Genomic DNA, 20175 nt, shown 5'->3' with positions numbered 1-20175 from the left:
GCACAAAGCCACTGATTTTGTTAACAAGTTTCCATTTAGCTACTTTACATGTAGATGAGAATTCAAAAGTTTATATAAACTACATATTCATAAAAATGACTTATATGGTGGATCTTCTAGCTCACTGCCACCTACTCTGAAAATAGTTCTACGAAGTCGCAGACAGAGGAAGTATTGTAGCCCTTTGTGCTGGAGGACCAGCCTATTGGGGCATGCTGAGGGCTTTTCATCCACCACTTCCTGCATGTCCAGGTGGGACTCTCTACTGTACCAACCAATGATGCAAGAAGACCTAACAGTTGCCACCATCTAAGAATCATTTGTTTGAGTGTAAACTGTTTTGGCAGATTTGGCTGCACGTTTTAACTCTTGTGTATTCATTTTAATTATGTGTTTTAAACCTTGTATTATTTTTCACTTTTCTCTGGATACTTATGATATTCATGTCCTTGCAGATTTTGCTGCTTTGTTAGCTGCCTTGAGTCAAATACATCTAAGTTTCAGGTATCAAGAACACTTTATCTCCACTTCTTAAGGCAATCAGAACCCCTTCTATAACCTTCCCCTACGAGGGGGGAAAGCAGTGCAGGATTAACAAGAGAAACAACCTAGCGGGCATCATGAAAACTGTCGGAGCGGGAGTAGCAGAGTGAGGGAGATGACTTGCCCGACACAGGGCTTCAGGAAAGAAAATCAGGCAGACACGTGCAACTAGTGCCAAAAGGTGTATTAACATATATACACAACAAGTGCTCTCTTGTGCAGTCTATACAATATCACCTCCACGGACAAAGTGCTTCGCCTAACCACCATCTCACAGGGAGAGACCTGTGTGATGCACACACAGATCATATATAGTCCAAGCAGCCAATCCTGGCCATGCTGACTCAGCAGATTGCATCACTTGGCTTCTGCCGGCTCAAGCCGGTCTGCTGATCAGGTCACTGTGACCTAGCCTGGCAGCTAGATCACCAGCTGTCATACTGTAGCTGTCAGACTGGGTTTATGTAGATTCTGGCTCCAACACACCTCCTAATCTATTTAAACCCAGTGCACCAAAACACTTCACACAGTTTACATACATGTCCACCAGCAACATTACAGTTCATATTTACGTAGCTCGGAACCCTTTCCGGAATTCGTTCAGGAACTCATCATGATTGTAAAACACATCATCGTGTTCCTGTTCAGCCAGCTCTTTCAGACGCTTGGCTTCAGCCTCCTTCTCCCTTGCCTCGCACTCTGCCACCCAGGCTTTCCATTTCTTAGCCTTTTCTTTTAACATTTCCTCAAATCCGGGTGGGTCTGGATTGACAGTCAGAGTGACATAGGGACACTTGTACCTAGCGGGACGTTGGCCTTTGGTGGACCTGGCAGACACCCGTGGCCCTGTGCTTGGACCAGCTTTGTCTTCTTCGGGTTGCTCTGTTCCCACCTCCTGGGCTGGTTGCTCTGCCCCTGTAATTGGGTGTTGAACCTCCTGACTCTCACACTTTACCTCCAGTTCCTGCATTTGAGGCTCTGCCTCCTGACTCTGCTCGTCAGGCTCTGTGCCAGCATTCGGCTCACCTTCTCCAGCCCCACTGGGTGCCACCTCCTGGGCTGGAGTTCTGGGCTGCGCTCCAACATCGTTATCGCTACTTGGCAGCAGGACAAATTGTTTCTGCAAGGAGTGCAACCTTGGCCAGCTGCTTTCTTCATTGAACTGGGCACTCTTACTAAGTGTTATCTTGCTTTTGCTATTGCAGAAACGATAACACCTGGCCCTTGGCTTGTAGCCCAGAAAAATTAGGCTCTCTGCCCGGACATCCCCCTCCCCGCTACTCGTGGAGTGGATGCCAACCCGAGCCCGTGACCCAAAGACTTTTAAAGAACTCAAATCTGGGGTCTTGTTCAACAGTAACCTGTAAGGCACATTTTTCACAGTATTACACCAAACCCTATTTTGCAAAAAAACAGCTGCATGTATGGTTTCTGCCCAATAGGTCATTGGCAGTTGTGCATCCTCTAACATGCAATACATCACATTCTGCAATACAGCCCCATGCCCATTTTCTCGGGGCGTTGCCGGGTTCGTCAGACGGTGGGCGATGCCCTTGTTCTCCAGCCAACGTTTCATCTGGTTAGATAAGAATTCCCCCCCTCTGTCGGTTTGTACAGCCAGGAGATTAACCCCTAATTGTCTCTCCACTGCTTTGACCCACTTGGTGAATGTCTTATACACCTCAGACTTATGCACCATGGTGAAAACCCACGCGTACCTCGTGTGGTCGTCGGTGGCCACCAAGCAGTATCTCCTCCCCGACAGACTCTTTGGCAATGGGCCAATAACGTCTAAATGGACTAGTTCCAGGGCTCGTGTGCTTTCCCTTGAGCTTTCTTTAGCAACAGCACACGCCTTGCTTTTGGTCTTCTTGCAGACCTGGCAATCCAAGTAACATTTGCAAGGATTAACTTTCAAACTAGGCACAAGCTCCAGGGTTTTCTTTAACGCCCTAAATCCGCAGTGCCCAAGTCTCCTATGGAGCAAATGTATACAATTATTGTGCACAGGCTCATTCGACACCTGAGCCACCTGGGCACAATCACTCTGGACCACATACAGTTTACCTTCCCTCCTTCCTGTCACAAGCAACTTTCCCCCACCTCCCAGGATTTTGCAGCAGGTTTTCTCAAATCTCACCTGGTATCCCTGGTCAAACAGTGTGCTAACACTCAACAGGTTAGACTGCAGTGAGGGTACATACAACACATTTTGCAACATACATTTCAGTGCAGGAAATTCCACATTGCCTGAGCAAACAGAATTGGCAGTGGTCCCATCAGCCAATCTCACATACTTATGCTCAGGACTGTCAATGTTTTTCAACAACTCCTTCTCGCAGCAGAGATGGCTCGTTGCCCCGGAGTCTAAAATCCAAGCAGACCCTGTGCTCTCTACTGCAGACGTGACCAGCCGGGTTGCTTCCTCACACGGGCTGGCGGTCCTCCGCTCTCGCCGCACACGCCCCCGCCTCTTCTCCCTCTCAGGGCAAGCTCGGAGCAGGTGCTGCGACGACCCGCATCCATAGCAGCGACGGACTGCAAACGCAGTCGGCTCCACTTCCTCCACCTTCGGACGCCTGCCAGCAGCAGAAGCTGGCTCATTCTTGGCTGTCTTCCCGGACACACCGATAACAGCACGCTGCCCGGCCGACACCCCCGGACAGCTCACGGCCGCAATTCTCTCTTGGAAGTCAAGCAGGTGGGCACAGACGTATTCCATGGTCAGGGTCGCTACGTCCACCGTCTCCAGAGAAGTTATCAGGGGAGTGTACTCAGGTGGCAACGACGACAGCAAAATGTACACTCTGTCGTCTGGAGCTACAGTCTTGCCTCTTGCCTCCAGCTCAACGAAACAGTCCGTTAGCCGTTTGATGTGATCTTTCACACACCCTCCAGCCGGCATAACGGTGCGGAACATCCTCCTTGTCAAGGCCATGAGGGAACCAGCAGTGGTGCTAACATGCACCGCACTCAACGCGTCCCAGGCAGCCTTGGGAGTGTCCTTCCCTCGCACATAAACCAGCTGGTCATCTCCTATAGACGGCACTATGTTGGCCAGTGCCTTATCCGATAACACAGTCTCGGCAGGAGATAAGTCAGCAGGGGGGTTACTCACGAACAGCCATTGCCCTTCACGCTTGAGGTAGTGTTGCATTCTCAGGCTCCACACCGCGTAGTTGGCTGAGGTGAGCTTCTCAACGGCTACTCCAAGCTGTTGCTGAGCCATCGTGCCGACTCCTCCTCACAGCTGGCTGCCGACGTCCCTCTGGCTCTCAAACAGAGAACGGTGGTGCTTCTGTGTCCTTCACCGGCGTTCCTCGCCTCCGGCTCTTTCCAACCTCACAGTCAGCTCAACTCTCAACTCTCTCCTCCGCGCAGCGGAAGCGCCCTGGGCCCATAACCCTGTCGGAGCGGGAGTAGCAGAGTGAGGGAGATGACTTGCCCGACACAGGGCTTCAGGAAAGAAAATCAGGCAGACACGTGCAACTAGTGCCAAAAGGTGTATTAACATATATACACAACAAGTGCTCTCTTGTGCAGTCTATACAATATCACCTCCACGGACAAAGTGCTTCGCCTAACCACCATCTCACAGGGAGAGACCTGTGTGATGCACACACAGATCATATATAGTCCAAGCAGCCAATCCTGGCCATGCTGACTCAGCAGATTGCATCACTTGGCTTCTGCCGGCTCAAGCCGGTCTGCTGATCAGGTCACTGTGACCTAGCCTGGCAGCTAGATCACCAGCTGTCATACTGTAGCTGTCAGACTGGGTTTATGTAGATTCTGGCTCCAACAAAAACATGAACATATGTTAAGTATTATGGGAAAGGCTTATTTAACATACAAAATTATATTATAAAAGGTAAATCAGAAGCGTGCCTGGCAATTTTAAAAATGCAGAAAACTTATACAAACTGGCAGAAAGCATAAAAATAGAAAATGCAAACAGTCTTGCACTGCCTAGCACCAGATGCACCCCTATCGCCCCAAAGCAAGATTTATGTAGTACAGACAGAATGTATGGTTTCAATGGAACTAGTATATTTAATTTTGCTCAAATTGTATTCCATATTTTATTTTCAAGCTTATTTTCAATGTGGCATAAAAAATTGAGAACACAATACAAGAATACAATAAAATGAGATCAATGTCATAGCAAATGATAGAGCAACAGCAATAAAAAGCAGGATATAAACACATAATTGAAAAAATATGAATAAAACATTTTTGCTGTAAGGTCACAGCAAGGTGAATTTCAGAGGGGAAGGCATTTCAAAGCTCTACAGTCACCACTGAAGAGGCATTTCTATTTGAAGAGGCCAACTTGGCAACTCCACGCAAAATGTAAAGCAGGATATCAGCAACTGAGACCACCAACCACACAAAGGTTCAACTCACCCCAAGATAACTTCTAAAGCTTTAAACAGTTTGGGTCCTGTATAAAGCACTGTGTAAAGCACTTTGAATTTGGCCTTTTGGAGAGATGATCCTGCTTGTAAATGCCAAATTATGGTTTGGCTTTAATATTTTGCACCTGCTTAAGTCTCTGAACCATGTTCAAGAACAGACTGTCATATGGCCTGTTACAATAGTCTAATCTATGCCTTAGGTACCTCCACATCTTACTCTTTTCGCCACAGGGAAAGGTTGTCAAAGAAGCTGCCCATTTAATTTTATATCTCCCAGAAACTGCCTAGAAATTTAGACATCAACCAAAAGTCAGTATCGTCTCCATATGTTTGGAACAGCAAATTCTCATACTTTCTACAGCTTCTGGAAGACCACCTACTGATTTAACAAGAATTATTATCAAGCTGTGCAGCACAGAAGGACTTTCACTACTCTGTGACAACAAAAAAACAGTTTTAGAAAGTGGAAACGTTTATTATAACCCTGAAGCAGTATATGTCTACAAGTTCTGTTTCTCTGACATGGAGCTTGTATCATGTCCTTCATTCCTGCTCAATACACACAGGAAGGCAACTCATTATCCCTTATTATGAGAACAGCAGCTATAAAAACAAAACCTAGGAAATCTAGGTGTAGAAAAGGGGCTTGGAGGCTAATGCCCACTGATACAGAACATTCAGTCCCCAGCATCCTTCTTTCACTTTTTTGTGGTTTTCTCTTCTTTGCTTTCGACTGCTATAATAAAAAGATATATTTAAGCTTAGCCTGTACTACTTAGGAGATGCTAGGACATTATTCACATCAGAACCTATAGCTGAATTAGCAGTTTTCCCCCAGTGCAAGGAGCATTCAGCTGGTGCACGCCACATGTCCCACCAGTGAGAGACACAAACAAAATTATCTTTGCAACAGAGGCGATCTCCACAGTTAATAAAACAAGAAATTTTTGATTCACCCCCTCATGTCTTCCAAAGTTAAAACGTGGCTAGTTAAAAGGTGATCAAAGAAAATTCAATCCACATAGTGCAATAACAGTATCATATCCCTTGGACAACTGTCATCTTCCTCTGCCTTCTTTATCTTAGGACTCTCACTGCATAGCAAGATTCATTAATGCTGGAAAAGGCTGATCAATAATGAGAGAACAATGAATTGTCCAATGATGAATTACAAGACATCTCGTGCATATTTAAAGAGCCAACCCCAGAACACCAAGCACTCCTGGTCAAAGGCTTTTTGTGGAGGACTACAGAGCTCCCAACACCCACTGCCAATAATAATAATAATAATAATAATAATAAGCTTTTATTTATATCCCGCCCTCCCCGCCGAGGCAGGCTCAGGGCGGCTCACGAGACATGGTGTGTACCATGATTATAATAATACAATTCATATAATAAAATGCAGTTAATAAAATACAGTTAAAAGAGAGTTACATAAATATTTAAAAAACCACAATAAATTAGAGGTGCTACCTTACAGTAATATATATATCCAGATGGCCAGATGTCACTTTCAGGGTTCCACCTTATAGGCTTGTTGAAAGAGGACAGTTTTACAAGCCCTGCGGAACTGGTTAAAGTCCCGCAGGGCTCGCACTTCCTCCGGTAGCTGAATCCACCAGTGGGGAGCCATTATTGAGAAGGCCTGCTCCCTCGTTGCTTTCAGTTTGGCCTCCCTTGGTCCAGGGATTTTTAGGAGATTTTGGGAACTAGATCTCAGTGCTCTCTGCGGAACATATGGAGAGAGACGGTCCCTAAGGTAGGCAGGTCCTCGGCCAATACAGGTCATAATACATACAGAGAGATTTAAAGAAACTTTCCAGGGAAAGAAAACACATTACATATGGTACCCCTTGTATTTAAACTGATTTTGTATGATACCATCCAGAAGCTTCAATTATCATATTGGACTGGATGTGCCAGAAGCCAAACCAGTTGAGAAGTCCTATAATTGAGAAGTCATAAATTTATCTCTTCCACTCCTACAACACATACACACACTTTAACAAGCATGAGTTTTTCCCTGGAAAATATGCTGTTATTTTTTCAACCATCTTCTATATACACAATTTGCGCAATTTGTGGCAGGAGGCACTCTCTTTAGTTCTGCACATTAACAACACCAGTAATGTCTGTTGTAAAACGCTTCCTGCATAGCTGAAATCAGTTGGTTAAACTAGAGTAGCATAGGTCTGCACTGTCAGGGTTTTTCTTTTTTTTACTCCAAAACCTAAATATAAAAATGCTCTGATTTTGATCATAAACACGATTTCTACTCAAAATTTATAATTTTGTCTCACTAGAATGCCACATGTCCTTTCGCTTTCAGTACTGAATTTTAAAAGCAAAACTTACCCAGCAATTCTCAGACTCTCCCCCCCCCAAAAAAAGTAGCTATCAAGGACAGAAAAAGGGGGGGTTTGCAGCAGAATCGCCTTTGCATATTAGGTCACATGCTCCTGATGTAGCCATCCTCCTGGATTTTTACAGTAAGTCCTGTACTAAGAGCCTTGTAAGCTCTTGGAGGATTGGTTACATCAAGGGTGTATGGCCTACTATGCAAAGGAGTTCCTGCTACAAAAAAAGCCCTGGACAAAAGTAAAGAGTACCTTCAAGTACTTCAGAAGATTCATACTCATTTGTACCAGAGAGAAAACAAAGGGAATCTCCCACCCACCCCCCAAACATAGAGATATGTGAATTTATGTATTGATAATTCAGCCATCATTGGCATAAGACATGCCACACCACCTTCCCAAATAAATTAACTCAATCAACTCTAAAAAAGTCTGGCAACACTAAAGGGATGTCCCTTATAAATGGCTGCTCAGGTCTGAGGAAGGTCACATAAGGCATGTTACTGCTGAGCACAACAAATCCAAATCCCTTTATTGGCATAGAAATAAAAAGTACAGCATAGCAAATTTACATGCAGTTTCAGCTACAAAAACCAGTCATACATCAAGATGGTTAGCTAGTCTTTTGCTTCCTGATTGTTTTACCCTACTGATGATGGTTGCAAAGGTACTTTGCAACCAGGCTTGTGATATGGGAACATTGGTCAGATAGTAGGAAAAAAACTAACTTCGCTTCAGGTAATCCATAAAAATTAGATAGAATAAGTTTGATTATGCAGTCCCACACTTCCCCATAAAAATCACAATAAAGTAAGACATGGGCGACCACTTCAAGATGCCTTCCATTACATGAGCAGACTCTATCCTGATAAGTAATGTCGGCAAACCTCCCAGACAATACCGCTGAGGGTAGAACACTGAGTCTTGCTAACATAAAAGAGTGGTGTAACTGGGGTGAAGTAATCTGGGAAAGGTAGGCAGCAGGCAGCCCATGATCTGGGAAGATACCAAATGCTAAAGGGGAACAAGTTTTATGTCCAGAAGAACAAAGGGACTGTTTCTCAATATCTAAGATCCTCTGTTTCAGGATTCTGAATGCCTGCGTTTCACTTAGCGTACAGAGGTTGTCAAAGGGCACACCTATGGAATGCATTTTCTTCTGGATCTGACTACACTAAGTGGAAATGAAGGAATCCGCTAGCATCATATGGATATAAGTAGCACGGTCTGCCCTAAAGTGTAGGCGTAGCCAAAACTTTATAGTTAGTAGCCATGCCCTGGTCTCAATCAAATGGGTTCTAGTCTCTAGGCACATTGCAGCATAGCTGACACATTTGGGGACCCCTAAAATACGGCGTAAAAATGCTGCCTGAATTTGCTCAAGTTGGAAATTGAGGGCGCAAACCCAAATGGGGATCCCATATAACAACTGAGGAACTGTTTTAGCATTAAAAACATGAATGGCAGCTGGGACAAATTGGTTGCCGTTCTCGTAAAAAAAGCTAACCACCGCAGACGAACTACACCTTGCTGAGATGACTGCTTGCTTGCATTGTACTGTCCAGTTATGATTATATTGGAAAAAGACCCCAAGTATTTAAAAGATTTCACCTGTTCAATATTATTTCCCTTGAAGCACCAGCTTTGTGATTTCCAGGACTTTGAAAATACTAAAATTTTGGATTTTACGTAGTTTATAGACAGGAAATTTGTCTCACGGTATGAAGTAAAAGTGAGTAACAGACGCTTGAGGCCCTTCTGCAAACGTGACAGTACAACTGCATCGTCAGCGTAGAGCAATAAAGGGATAACAGATGGCCCAAGCTTAGGGGAGTGACCATCAATAGCATTTAGAGGGGGCCAGATCATTCAGGAATAAATTAAACGAATAGGGGGCTAGAATACAGTCCTGTTTGACTCCTCGACTGGAAATGAACTTTGAAGTTAATGCACCTAGGTTGTTATATCGCACTTGACAGCTATTAAGGGAATACATTTTACAAATAAGAAAAAGTAGGCTTTTATCCAGACCCATGATGTCCAATTTGTTCCAGAGAAGATCCCTGGGAATAGAGTCAAATGCCCCTTTTAAATCAAGGAAGGCCGCAAACAGCCTTCTTCCCCCTCTACCACTGTATTTCTTTATCAGATGGTTAAGAATTATACAGTGGTCCATTGTAGACTTGCCAGGACAAAATCCGATCTGTTCCCTACTTGGGAGATTTTGCTCTTTCATCCATGAAGTGAGTTTTTCCAGGTGTCTCGCATATAATTTGCCTGCTATGTCAAGCAGACTAATTGGGTGATAGTTCTCTGGTGCTTGTGGGTCACCCTTCTTATAAATTGGGACAACTATGGAATTTGTCCATCATTCAGGCATGGTCCCTGTTTTATCAATCACTGTGAAGAGAGTCGCCAGAGGGGAAGCCCACCAGTCAGAATTGTTTGTAAATAACTGCAGGTTGCAGGTAGGAATCTGACATGAATAGAAATTGTTAATCTTCAGTTGTTTGGAAGAGGGTATGGCACAGTCCTCTTCCTCTCTCCCGCGTTTAGATATTTTAATTGTTAAAGTTAATAAGCTCCCAAACTTTAGGGAGCTCGAAGACCAGCTGCAAGAAGATGTAACCAGCAGTGAGAGGCTTTTTTTCCTCCAGAAAAAAGTGAGCAAGGTCAGCAATCAAACACTTCGCTGTTACAGCAGCAAATTCCTATTCATTAGCAAAGCTGGTGTAGGAAGGAACCTTATCTCTGCTTCAGTTGTCGGTCGTAAAAGAAAATTCAGATTCCAGCTTCACTCTACTCAGCCAGAACGCCTAAGTAGTTAATCTTAAAATAATAAATAAGCTTAAAAAATAAGGGTTTAAAAACAATAAAATAGCTGGTGAGCGGAGGAGCGACTAGGACCGACACCGGAACTGGAACCCACCAGGTTCAACAAATACAAGCTACCAAGTTGCCATAATGCCTAAAATCTCATTGTGGCACCCACTGCGTGCAAACCTTTTCTCTTAGCTTGGCTGCCACTAATGCCCACAACCAGGGGCTTTTTTGTAGAAAAAGCCCAGCAGGAACTCATTTGCATATTAAGCCACATATCCTGACACCAAGCCAGTCATAACTGCATTCCTGTGCACTCCTGCTCAAAAAAAAGCCCTGCCCACAGCTCTTGTCTACTCCCACTGCCCTTGCTGACTATAATCTGACAACAGGCTATAATGTTTTCAAAAAATTCCACAAGCATACTTGTACATTAAACCCTTGATCCCTTTTTAAGTCCTGTAGTCTTCAAAAATGTCTACTTTATATCTGGTTTAGCTTTTTGGTTGTGGAAATGACAATAGGTTAGGACCGTATTTCGTAGTAACAAACAGAAAATGTAATCATTAAAAAAAAAAACCTGAAGGCTGAAAAGAGCATCTGGCCCCTAAGTGTTTGGACAGGTTTATAGAACCACCACCCCCCCTCAAACGCCAAAATGCCCAGACCCATTTTGCTGTTTCCTAAGGTTAGTGTCCACTCTTAACTTCTATAGAAACTGGCTAGCAAATTTCACCAGTTATCTCGGTCAGCCCTCTTAAATTCTTTTATGGGGAAAAAGTTCAAAATGATAGAGAGAAATTGCACTGAATCTTATTAGATAAGCTATATTACTTCATTTGACACAGAATATTGGAATTTTGTTTCTGTACCTTTGTGACTTTACAACAAGCAGCCCAGATATCATCAGAGGATTGTTCATAGTGATCTGGTTGGGGTGCCCACATTTGAATTTGCTGGTCTGCATAAGCCACTACTGTCCCATGCTGGTCTACCAAAGCCGCACGGACGCTTGTTGTGCCAACATCAATTCCAACATAGTAATTTACTGGTTCCATGTTCTCGCTTTGCATTTTGACCAGACCTTTGAATGACAGGGTTGGGGAGGAGAGATAAAAGAGAAGAGAAAAACAGCCCTTTAAATCTGAACTGTACTTACTTTCTAAAACATTTATATATTACACAACTACTCAGCTTTGCAATGAACTCTGCAACAAAAACAAAATTCTATGTTAGAAAACATATTATAAAACTGGCATACAACCTCTTATTACAACTACCGGTATTTATCATTTACATAACCCTTACCTTATGGAGTGTTTTATTATTTTGACTGTGTTTGTATTTACAACCACCCAGATAGGTAGGAACGCTGACAGACTGAAAAATCCAAAGTTGGTCCATCCTACATATTACTCAGGGCAAACCCAGATTTTCCAGAAAAATCATCCGATTCCCTAAAGAGGGCATGCACTGAGGAACTATATTTTTTAAAAAAATAGTATACTTACTTTTAAATATCTCTTGTTAATTTTATGTGCCAAAAGTTTTAAAAAGTTGAACTGAAATATTGCATTAAGAAAAAATATCAAGTGTGACTATAATGTTATAAACTTTAAATATATGTAAATTGTTACTGGAATCATAGAATCATAGAGTTGGAAGGGACCTCCAGGGTCATCTAGTCCAATCCCCTGCACCAAGTAGGAAATTCACAAATACCTCCCTCTACACACACACCCAGTGACATCTGCTTCACAACCAAAAGATGGCAAAAAACTTCCAGTATCCCTGGCCAAATTGGCCAGGAGAAAATTGCTTCCTGACTCCAAAGTGGCAATCAGCATTTCCTTGAGTGTGTAAGAAGGGACCACAAACCAAGCACTGATGCAACCCTTCTTGCTCTCCCTCTCATGATCTCCCTAAGTTAACAGAATCATCACTGCTGTCAGATGGCCATCAATCCTCTATTTAAAAACGTTAAATTATAAACTTTGAAAATGACAAACTTGCCTAGTATCGGATTAGTAATGGCATCCAATCAGTATCATTAACTTTATGAAACAATATATTTTTAGAATAGATTTTTTTCTACATAAAAAAATGAAGTACTATAACATTTGCCACCCCACACTTCTGAATCCAGCTTTGTCACCAAATGTACACACGTCACAGAGCTGCAATTCATCTTTACTCGTAAAAGGCATCTCTACAATTACATGCCAGATTTAAACTGATGAGCACCTAAATCTAACACACATTTGCTTCAAAATAATCACTACAGCTCTTAATTGTACTAATTTCCAAGGCAAGTACCACGAAACTTGTGAATCATTGTCTTTTATCCAAATAAGTTCAAACCATATTCTCTTCACATTTGCAACCTTTGCCTGTTGCCCCTCCTCCCTCTCACCACAGCTCCTTATGCCTGCTAAAAAGCCACTGGGGGAGGTCAAGTGACCCTCCAAAAAAGTATTGGAAACTGCAGTTGTATAAGGGGCAAACTGAAGACACCCACCTTGTACAAGCAGAAGTGACTTCCACTCATGGTGATGCCTCTCTAGATTCAAGCCTGTGTTAATGTCCACCGATTTCATCTTCCCATTACCTGTTTGATGTATAGTTTATTCTTGAGATTACCTTCAATTATTATGTTTTGCCTGCAATACACTTCCTACTATATGCTAAATACTATAAGTATTTAAACTCTAATTTCATATTACCTGGTTTCCAAAAGACAAGGTCAGGAACTATTACTTGATAGAAATAAACAAAATAAATTTTAAAATGTTCAGTTTAATAAAATAAACCCACAGCTTTTGTGAGGGAGGGCGGGGGGAATGTATATTTCCAAACAGGCATTAAATGTTTTAACAGTGCAATTCCTACACAGAGTTAACCAGTCAAAGTCCAGTGAAATCAATGGGCTTAGACCAGCAGTCTAAATTTACCATCATGATCTGATTAATATTGTTGATTAGCACTTTACAGCTCATGGTCAACTTGCATGCAGGCTATGGTATTTCCCTTTCACTAATCAGCATTGTTCATCAAACAAGGAGAGAGTTGATCACAGTCTCCACTCCTAAGGTGAAAAATAACTAGCCAAACAAAACAACCCACCAACCATTACCCAGTAGGGTTACCACTATGCAGGTCACAAAAGAAATGACAGTGAAGGAACTTTAAACAAACAAGCATAGATGATAAACATGAGGGACATAGGTGAGTTAGGTTATGGAAGAGCAGTGTTGAGATCATTCCAGTCTTTTCTTTCAAACATGTCACAAAAGGTTGTAGTGAAAGATGGAGTATATCCTTGTGAATTGAAATGAAAGGAGGGTTGCCACAAAGCTGTGTGTACAGATAGAGCTGCAAATGCAATCCTCTACTGCAGATCACATTGTACTAACATTAGGCACTTAAAAGGATCTAGTACTATTTGATGTGAAAGACCTCTACCCAAGGCCCTGGAGTAGGGTTCCCAAATCCCCCGCTAGGCCTGGAGACCCCCGATTTGGAGCCTCCTCCCCCCGCTAGCCATAAAAGGGAAAGCGGGGGGAGGGGAGGGGGAGAACGGCAGCCCTTCCCACCCAGCCCCGATCACAGCAGCCAGAGCTCTTCCGTTTTCTCAGGCTGCTTCCCACCCCCAGTCAGCTGGCCGGTGAAGGGAGGGGGGCCCAGCCATGCCCCCAAAGGACCGTGTGCCTTTACACCTCCGGAGGTGAGTGAGTTCTGCCAGCTTCCTATTCCATGCCATAAAGTGCCCAGCTGGTGTGCCTGTGTTGCTGTGAGAAGCTGGCAGCAACTCGTGAGTACAGAGTCCCCTGCATCAGATTTGCCAGAAACGGGGGGGGGGGGTGGAGAGGGAAACGTCTTCTCATAGGGTATAATGGGGAATTGATCTGGAGGTTTCGGGGGCTCTGGGGGAGCTGTTTTTTGAGGTAGAGGCACCAAATTTTCAATATAGTATCTAGTGCCTCTCCCCAAAGTATCCCCCAAATTTCAAAACGATTGGACCAGGGGGTCCAATTCTATGAGCCCCAAAAGAAGGTGCCCTTATCCTTCATTATTTCCTATGGAAGGAAGACATTTAAAAAGGTGTGCTGTCCCTTTAAATGTGATGGCCAGAACTCTCTTGGAGTTCAATTATGCTTGTCACACTCTTGTTCCTGGCTCCGCCCCAATGTCTCCTGGCTCCACCCCCAAAGTCTCCTGGCTCCACCCCCAAAGTCCCCAGATATTTCTTGAATTGGACTTGGCAACCCTACCCTGGAGAGCCACTGCTAATCTGAGTAGACAATCACAGTCATCAGTAAATACAGGGCAGCTTCATATGATCACATTTTGACTCATTGAAAGACTTAGGTCTTGAGTGACCAAAGGAGCCTAACACCACAGGACCATGTTCTACAGTAGAGAACTGCTTCCCCAATTGAAAAGGGTGCTTCATAAGCAGAAACAAGACTTCAGAGCTGAGGCATAGGCATTCAGAAATTACAAATGACCTCAACTGCTGCGATGCAACTGACTGATGCCAGTTGCTGGAGCCATGCTACAGTAGTATTAAGAGACCTTCTCTGGTTGCCAATCAGTTTTTAAAATTAAATTCAAGGTGCTAGTCTGGAACATTAAAGCCCTAAGCCGCCCTGAGCCACCTGGTGGGAAGGGCGGGATATAAATCACAAATAAATAATAAATAAATAAATAAATAAATTGTCCATCTCAAAAGGAGCTGCAAGGACTTCTCCTATACAAGCTTCCCCAGACGTTCAGATCCTTACATTCCGAATAAAACTTTGTTGGTCTTAAAGATGATACAGGACTCCTATTTTGTTCTACTGCTTCAGACCAACATGGCTACCTACCTGGATCTATCCTTGGATACAGATCCTTGGATACAGTTCTCAGAATGCTTTTGCTGACTGCTCATTCATCTGGATTAAAGTAGTACATGGGGTGGGGGATGTTCCCCAACACTTCCATTCCAATAGACAATCTGAAAATAATTTTAGTCTGATCTGTTATCTTGCTATGTCTCTTGAGCTTTTAAATAGAGTTCAATCATTCTTAGATAAAAAAACAATCTGGAATACTTTGGGGATTCAATCATTTTTATTGTTTTAAACATCAGGCAAAAAAGACACAAGTTCGCAACATTAATTTCTACATGAACTACACTACTTGAGCTGGAGGAATTTAGGGTCTACTATACATGATGATTCAACCGCATGTTAATTTTAAAATTGTTTTATTGCATTACTACATACATTGCCTTGGACAGAGACTGCAAGCAATTTAAAAATTAGTTCTGCCAGTGAAAAGTAAAGTATGTCTACTGGTAACAAATGAAGAACATCACTAGGGATTTTTAAGATGTTCAATAAAAAAAATCACACCTTGGCAGCCATGTAATCCCATCAATAATGCAATGGCTGTCTTGTGATTTACATATCTCCCCAAATAGTTTACATTCGGCATATACTGTCCACATTACCTGATGCATATATGGGTAGAAGCCGGTTAAATTAATACCCAGTAATTCATGTATAAAAGATCCAAAATTGCTCTTCCACTTACTGGAATGGCAGTTCCTTGAATGATACATACTTGGTCCCTTTCTTTCCTGCAGTAGAGATCTTTAATGCACCAAGAACCAAGCAGCAAGGAACCAGGTGCAGCTAGCAGCCACGGTATGACCTTGGGCAAACTCTTAACAGCATCATCACCCTTCCTACACAATAGATTATATTATTTCAGGGGAGGGATGGAGATGGCTGAACACCAATGTTCGTATTTGTTCCAACCACAGACAAACCGTTGCCTGCTTCTTCTCCAAGTGACTTAAAGAAATCCATATATTTATAAATCCCTTTCCTCCCTAATGGGCACCCAAAGCAGCTTACAACATCAACACAGAGTTGCCAACCTCCATGTGGGGCCTGGAGTTCTCCCACTACAACTGATTTCCAGACAATAGAGATCTGTTCCTCCAGAGAAAGTGGCTGCTTGAAGGTGGACTCTATGGCATTATACCTTGCTGAGATCCCTCCCCACCACAAACCCTGCTCTCTCAGCCTCCACCCCCCAAATGTTGAGTATAAACAATTTTTATTAGTAACATATGGTAGTAGAACTATATCTACAACTTATAAAAAGCTTAAGATAAAAAAAAAAACATCATTCTACCCCACATCTTACTTTTCTCCCACCCCTCCCCCCAATAATTGACACCCGCCAGTGTTATTTTTTTTTTTTAAAAAACCAGATATTAAAGGTACCTTTAACTATCAAGAAAAAACAAAAATTGATTAAGAAAAAGATCCCCCCTTCAAAAGTTATATTCTTGTCTTAAAGTTCTTAATCTTCAAAAATTGTCCAATGTCCTTTTATTTTCCACTCTTTTTCTACATATCTTCTGAATTTCTTCCACTCCCGATTAAAAAGTTCTAAATTGCAGTCTCTTAGTTTTCTTGTTAGCTTGTCCATTTCACTCCATGACATAACTTTTATAGTCCAGTCCCATTTTTCTGGTATTTTTTCTTGCTTCCACAACTGCGCATACAATGTCCTAGCAGCTGAGAGCAAGTACCATATTAAAGTTCTATCTTCTTTTGGAAATTTTTCCATTTGTAATCCCAGCAGAAAAGTCTCTGCTTCTTTGTTAAATTCATATCCTAGGATCTTAGATATCTCTTGTTGAATCATCTGCCAAAACATTTTAGCTCTTTCACAAGTCCACCACATATGGTAGAAAGAACCTTCATGCTTTTTACATTTCCAACACCTATCTGGCATCTTATTGTTCATCTTTGCTAATTTTTTTGGAGTCATATACCATCTATACATCATCTTAAAACAGTTCTCTTTAATACTATGACATGTTGCGAGTTTCATAGAGTTTTTCCACAGATATTCCCAAGATTCCATCTTTATTTCTTTATTTACATTAATTGCCCATTTTATCATTTGAGATTTCACTACTTCATCTTCTGTAGTCCATTGTAAAAGTAATTTGTACACTTTTGAAATTAATTTCTCATTATCTCCAAGCAGAACTCTTTCCATTTCTGTTTGCTCTTTCCTTATTCCTTCAGCTTTGATATCATTCTCCATCAAGCTTTTTATTTGTTGCATTTGAAACCAATCATATTTATAATTCAATTCTTCTGCAGTTTTCATTTCTATTTTCCCACTTTGTATTTTTAGTAGTTGGTTGTATGATAGTTGTTTTTCCTTAACTGTTTTGGCCGTTAACTTTATCACTTCAGCCGGCACTATCCACAAAGGTCTTCTCTCATCGCCATATTTCTTGTACTTTATCCACACATTTAGTAAGCTGCTCCTTATATAATGGTGAGAGAAAAGACCGTCCATCTTCTTTTTCCCATAATACAAGTAGGCATGCCAGCCGAATTTTTTCCCATGGCCTTCTAACACTAGAAGTTTTTTATTTAATAACGTTATCCATTCTTTCAACCATACTAAACAAATTGCTTCATGATACAGTTTCAAATCTGGTAATTGAAACCCACCTCTCTCTTTTGCATCTATCAGGACTTTCATTTTAATTCTAGGTTTCCTCCCGGCCCACACAAATTCCGAGATTTTTCTTCTCCATTTATCAAATTGCTTAGCATCTTTCACAATGGGGATGGTTTGAAACAAATACATAATCCTTGGTAAGATATTCATTTTTACTGCAGCTATTCTGCCCAACAATGACAAATTGAGCTTGTTCCACTTTAGCATATCTTCTTCTATTTTGCGCCAGAGCTTTTCATAGTTGTTCCTAAACAGATCAATATTTTTCATTGTTATCTCTACCCCTAGGTATTTTACCTTAGAGGTAACTTCACAACCCGTTAGTCTTTGTAGTTCTTGTTGTCTATTTTTCTGCATATTCTTACATAAAATTTTTGATTTTTCTTTGTTTATGTAAAGTCCCGCCAACTCCCTAAACTCTTGTATTCTCGTTAACAACAACGGTGTAGCTTGTAAGGGATTTTCATTTATAAACATTATATCATCCGCAAATGCTCTATATTTATAGGTATACCCTTTTATTTGTAGTCCTTCTAAATCTTTTTCATCTTGGATCTGCATCAGTAAAATTTCAAGAGTCATTATGAACAACAATGGCGAAAGCGGGCAGCCTTGTCTAGTACCTTTACTAATTTTCATTTCGTCTGTAAGATCTGCATTGATGCACAACCTTGCCCTTTGTTCAAAATATATTGCCTTTATCATTCTTATAAAACTTTCTCCAAGCTCCATTTTTTCCATCACTGCAAACATGAAGTCCCAATTTAAATTGTCAAATGCTTTTTCTGCATCCGCAAAGAATAGTGCTACTTCCTTTTCTGGATGTCTTTCATAGTATTCTACAATATTTACAACAGTTTTAATATTGTCTCTTATTTGTCTTTTAGGAAGAAAACCAGCTTGGTCCTCCTTTATAAAATTTATCAGATATTGCTTAAGTCGTTCCGCCAGAATTCTTGTAAATATTTTATAATCGTCGTTCAAAAGTGAAATTGGTCTATAATTTTTCACATTTGTAACATCTCTTTCTTCTTTAGGTATCAAAGAAATAACAGCTTCCTTCCATGTATTTGGTACCTTCCCTTTAACTCTTATTACATTCATCAGTTTCTGTAATTTTGGTATTAATTCATCTTTAAAAATTTTAAAATACTTAGCTGTATAACCGTCTGGCCTGGGAGCTTTATCATTCTTCATCACATTAATTGCTGCTTCAATTTCTATTTTTTCAATTGGGTCATTCAAAATTTTTCTCATATTTTCAGTTAAAGGCTCAATTTTTATTTTCTGTAAATATTCATCTATCTTTTTTCTCTTTACTTCAGCACCTTTAAACAACTTGGTATAGTACTTAAAAAATTCTCTTTTTATTCCCTCTTGAGTAACTACATCTCTTCCATCTATCACAATTCTACTAATTGTTTTGTTTTCCCTCTTTTTTTTCAGCTGCCACGCCAAGTATTTCCCCGTCTTATTTGCTCCTTCAAACGATTTCTGCTGAAGCCTTTTCAAATTCCATTCCACTTCTTTGTTTAGTAAATGTCTTAATTGAGTTTGCAATATTGATATTTCCCTTAGAATCTTCTTTTTCCCTGGTCTTTTCCTCAACTCTCCTTCTTTTTTCTTTATTTCATTTTGAATGTCCAATAATTGTTTTTCTTTTTCCCTTTTATCTTTATTGTTCAAAGTAATCAACAACCCTCTCATTACTGCTTTATAAGTATCCCAGACCGTCTGGAAGTCAATATCTTCTTTATCATTCATTTGGAAAAATTCCTTAGTTTCTTTTCCTAGGAAAGTCACTGTTTCTTTGTTCTGTAGCAAATCTTCATTCAGTCTCCATCTTCTCAGTCTTTTGGACAATTTTGTAATCCACATTATTGGGTTATGGTCAGCACCAATTTTAGGCAAAATATCTATCTTCTTTGTTATAAGGCCTAAGTCTCTAGTTCCCCACAGCATGTCAATTCTAGAAAAGGTCTTATGTCTTGCAGAAAAAAAAGTATAGTCCCGCACTTCAGGATTAAACTTTCTCCATATATCTTCCAAGTTTTCCTGTTTAACTAATTCAAAAAAAGACTTTGGCAATTTCCCTTCTTTCCCACTATTTTTTTTCCCTCCGGATCTATCCAATGAGTTCTCAACTGTTCCATTAAAATCTCCCATTAAGAGTATTTGATTGTAGGTCAACTCATCTAGTTGTTGTATAATGTCTTTAAAAAAAACATCTTTTGCACCATTAGGTGCATATAGTCCCAATAACAGCATTTTTTCCCATTTGATGTTATTTCCACTGCTACAAATCTTCCATCTTTATCTTTAAACACCAGTTTTGGCTCCAAGTCCTGTTTAATATAAAAAACTACTCCCCTTTTTTTCTGTTCAGCTAATGAAAAAAATTCCCTTCCCAATTGTTTGTTCCATAAAAATTTATAATCCTTTTGTTTGATGTGGACTTCTTGCAAACAAATTATATTACAATTTTGCTT

At 41.1% G+C, this 20175-nt stretch overlaps 1 protein-coding gene across 2 annotated transcripts in view; it reads right to left on the bottom strand.

The window, feature by feature from the left end:
- FGGY (FGGY carbohydrate kinase domain containing) overlaps positions 1-20175 on the bottom strand; it is a 346832-nt gene that overhangs the window by 304064 nt on the left and 22593 nt on the right. For both annotated transcript variants that reach the window (XM_060231899.1, XM_060231898.1), the window contains exon 2: positions 11014-11225. In XM_060231899.1, the coding sequence (XP_060087882.1) occupies positions 11014-11214 (201 nt within the window). In that variant the 5' untranslated portion in view covers positions 11215-11225. The remainder of the gene's footprint in view (positions 1-11013; positions 11226-20175) is intronic.

This window comes from Heteronotia binoei, chromosome 2, assembly GCF_032191835.1.
Source record: "Heteronotia binoei isolate CCM8104 ecotype False Entrance Well chromosome 2, APGP_CSIRO_Hbin_v1, whole genome shotgun sequence".
NCBI lineage: Eukaryota > Metazoa > Chordata > Lepidosauria > Squamata > Gekkonidae > Heteronotia > Heteronotia binoei.
Note: the sequence above shows the minus strand (reverse complement) of the source record. Positions and strands in the feature narration are given on the sequence as shown.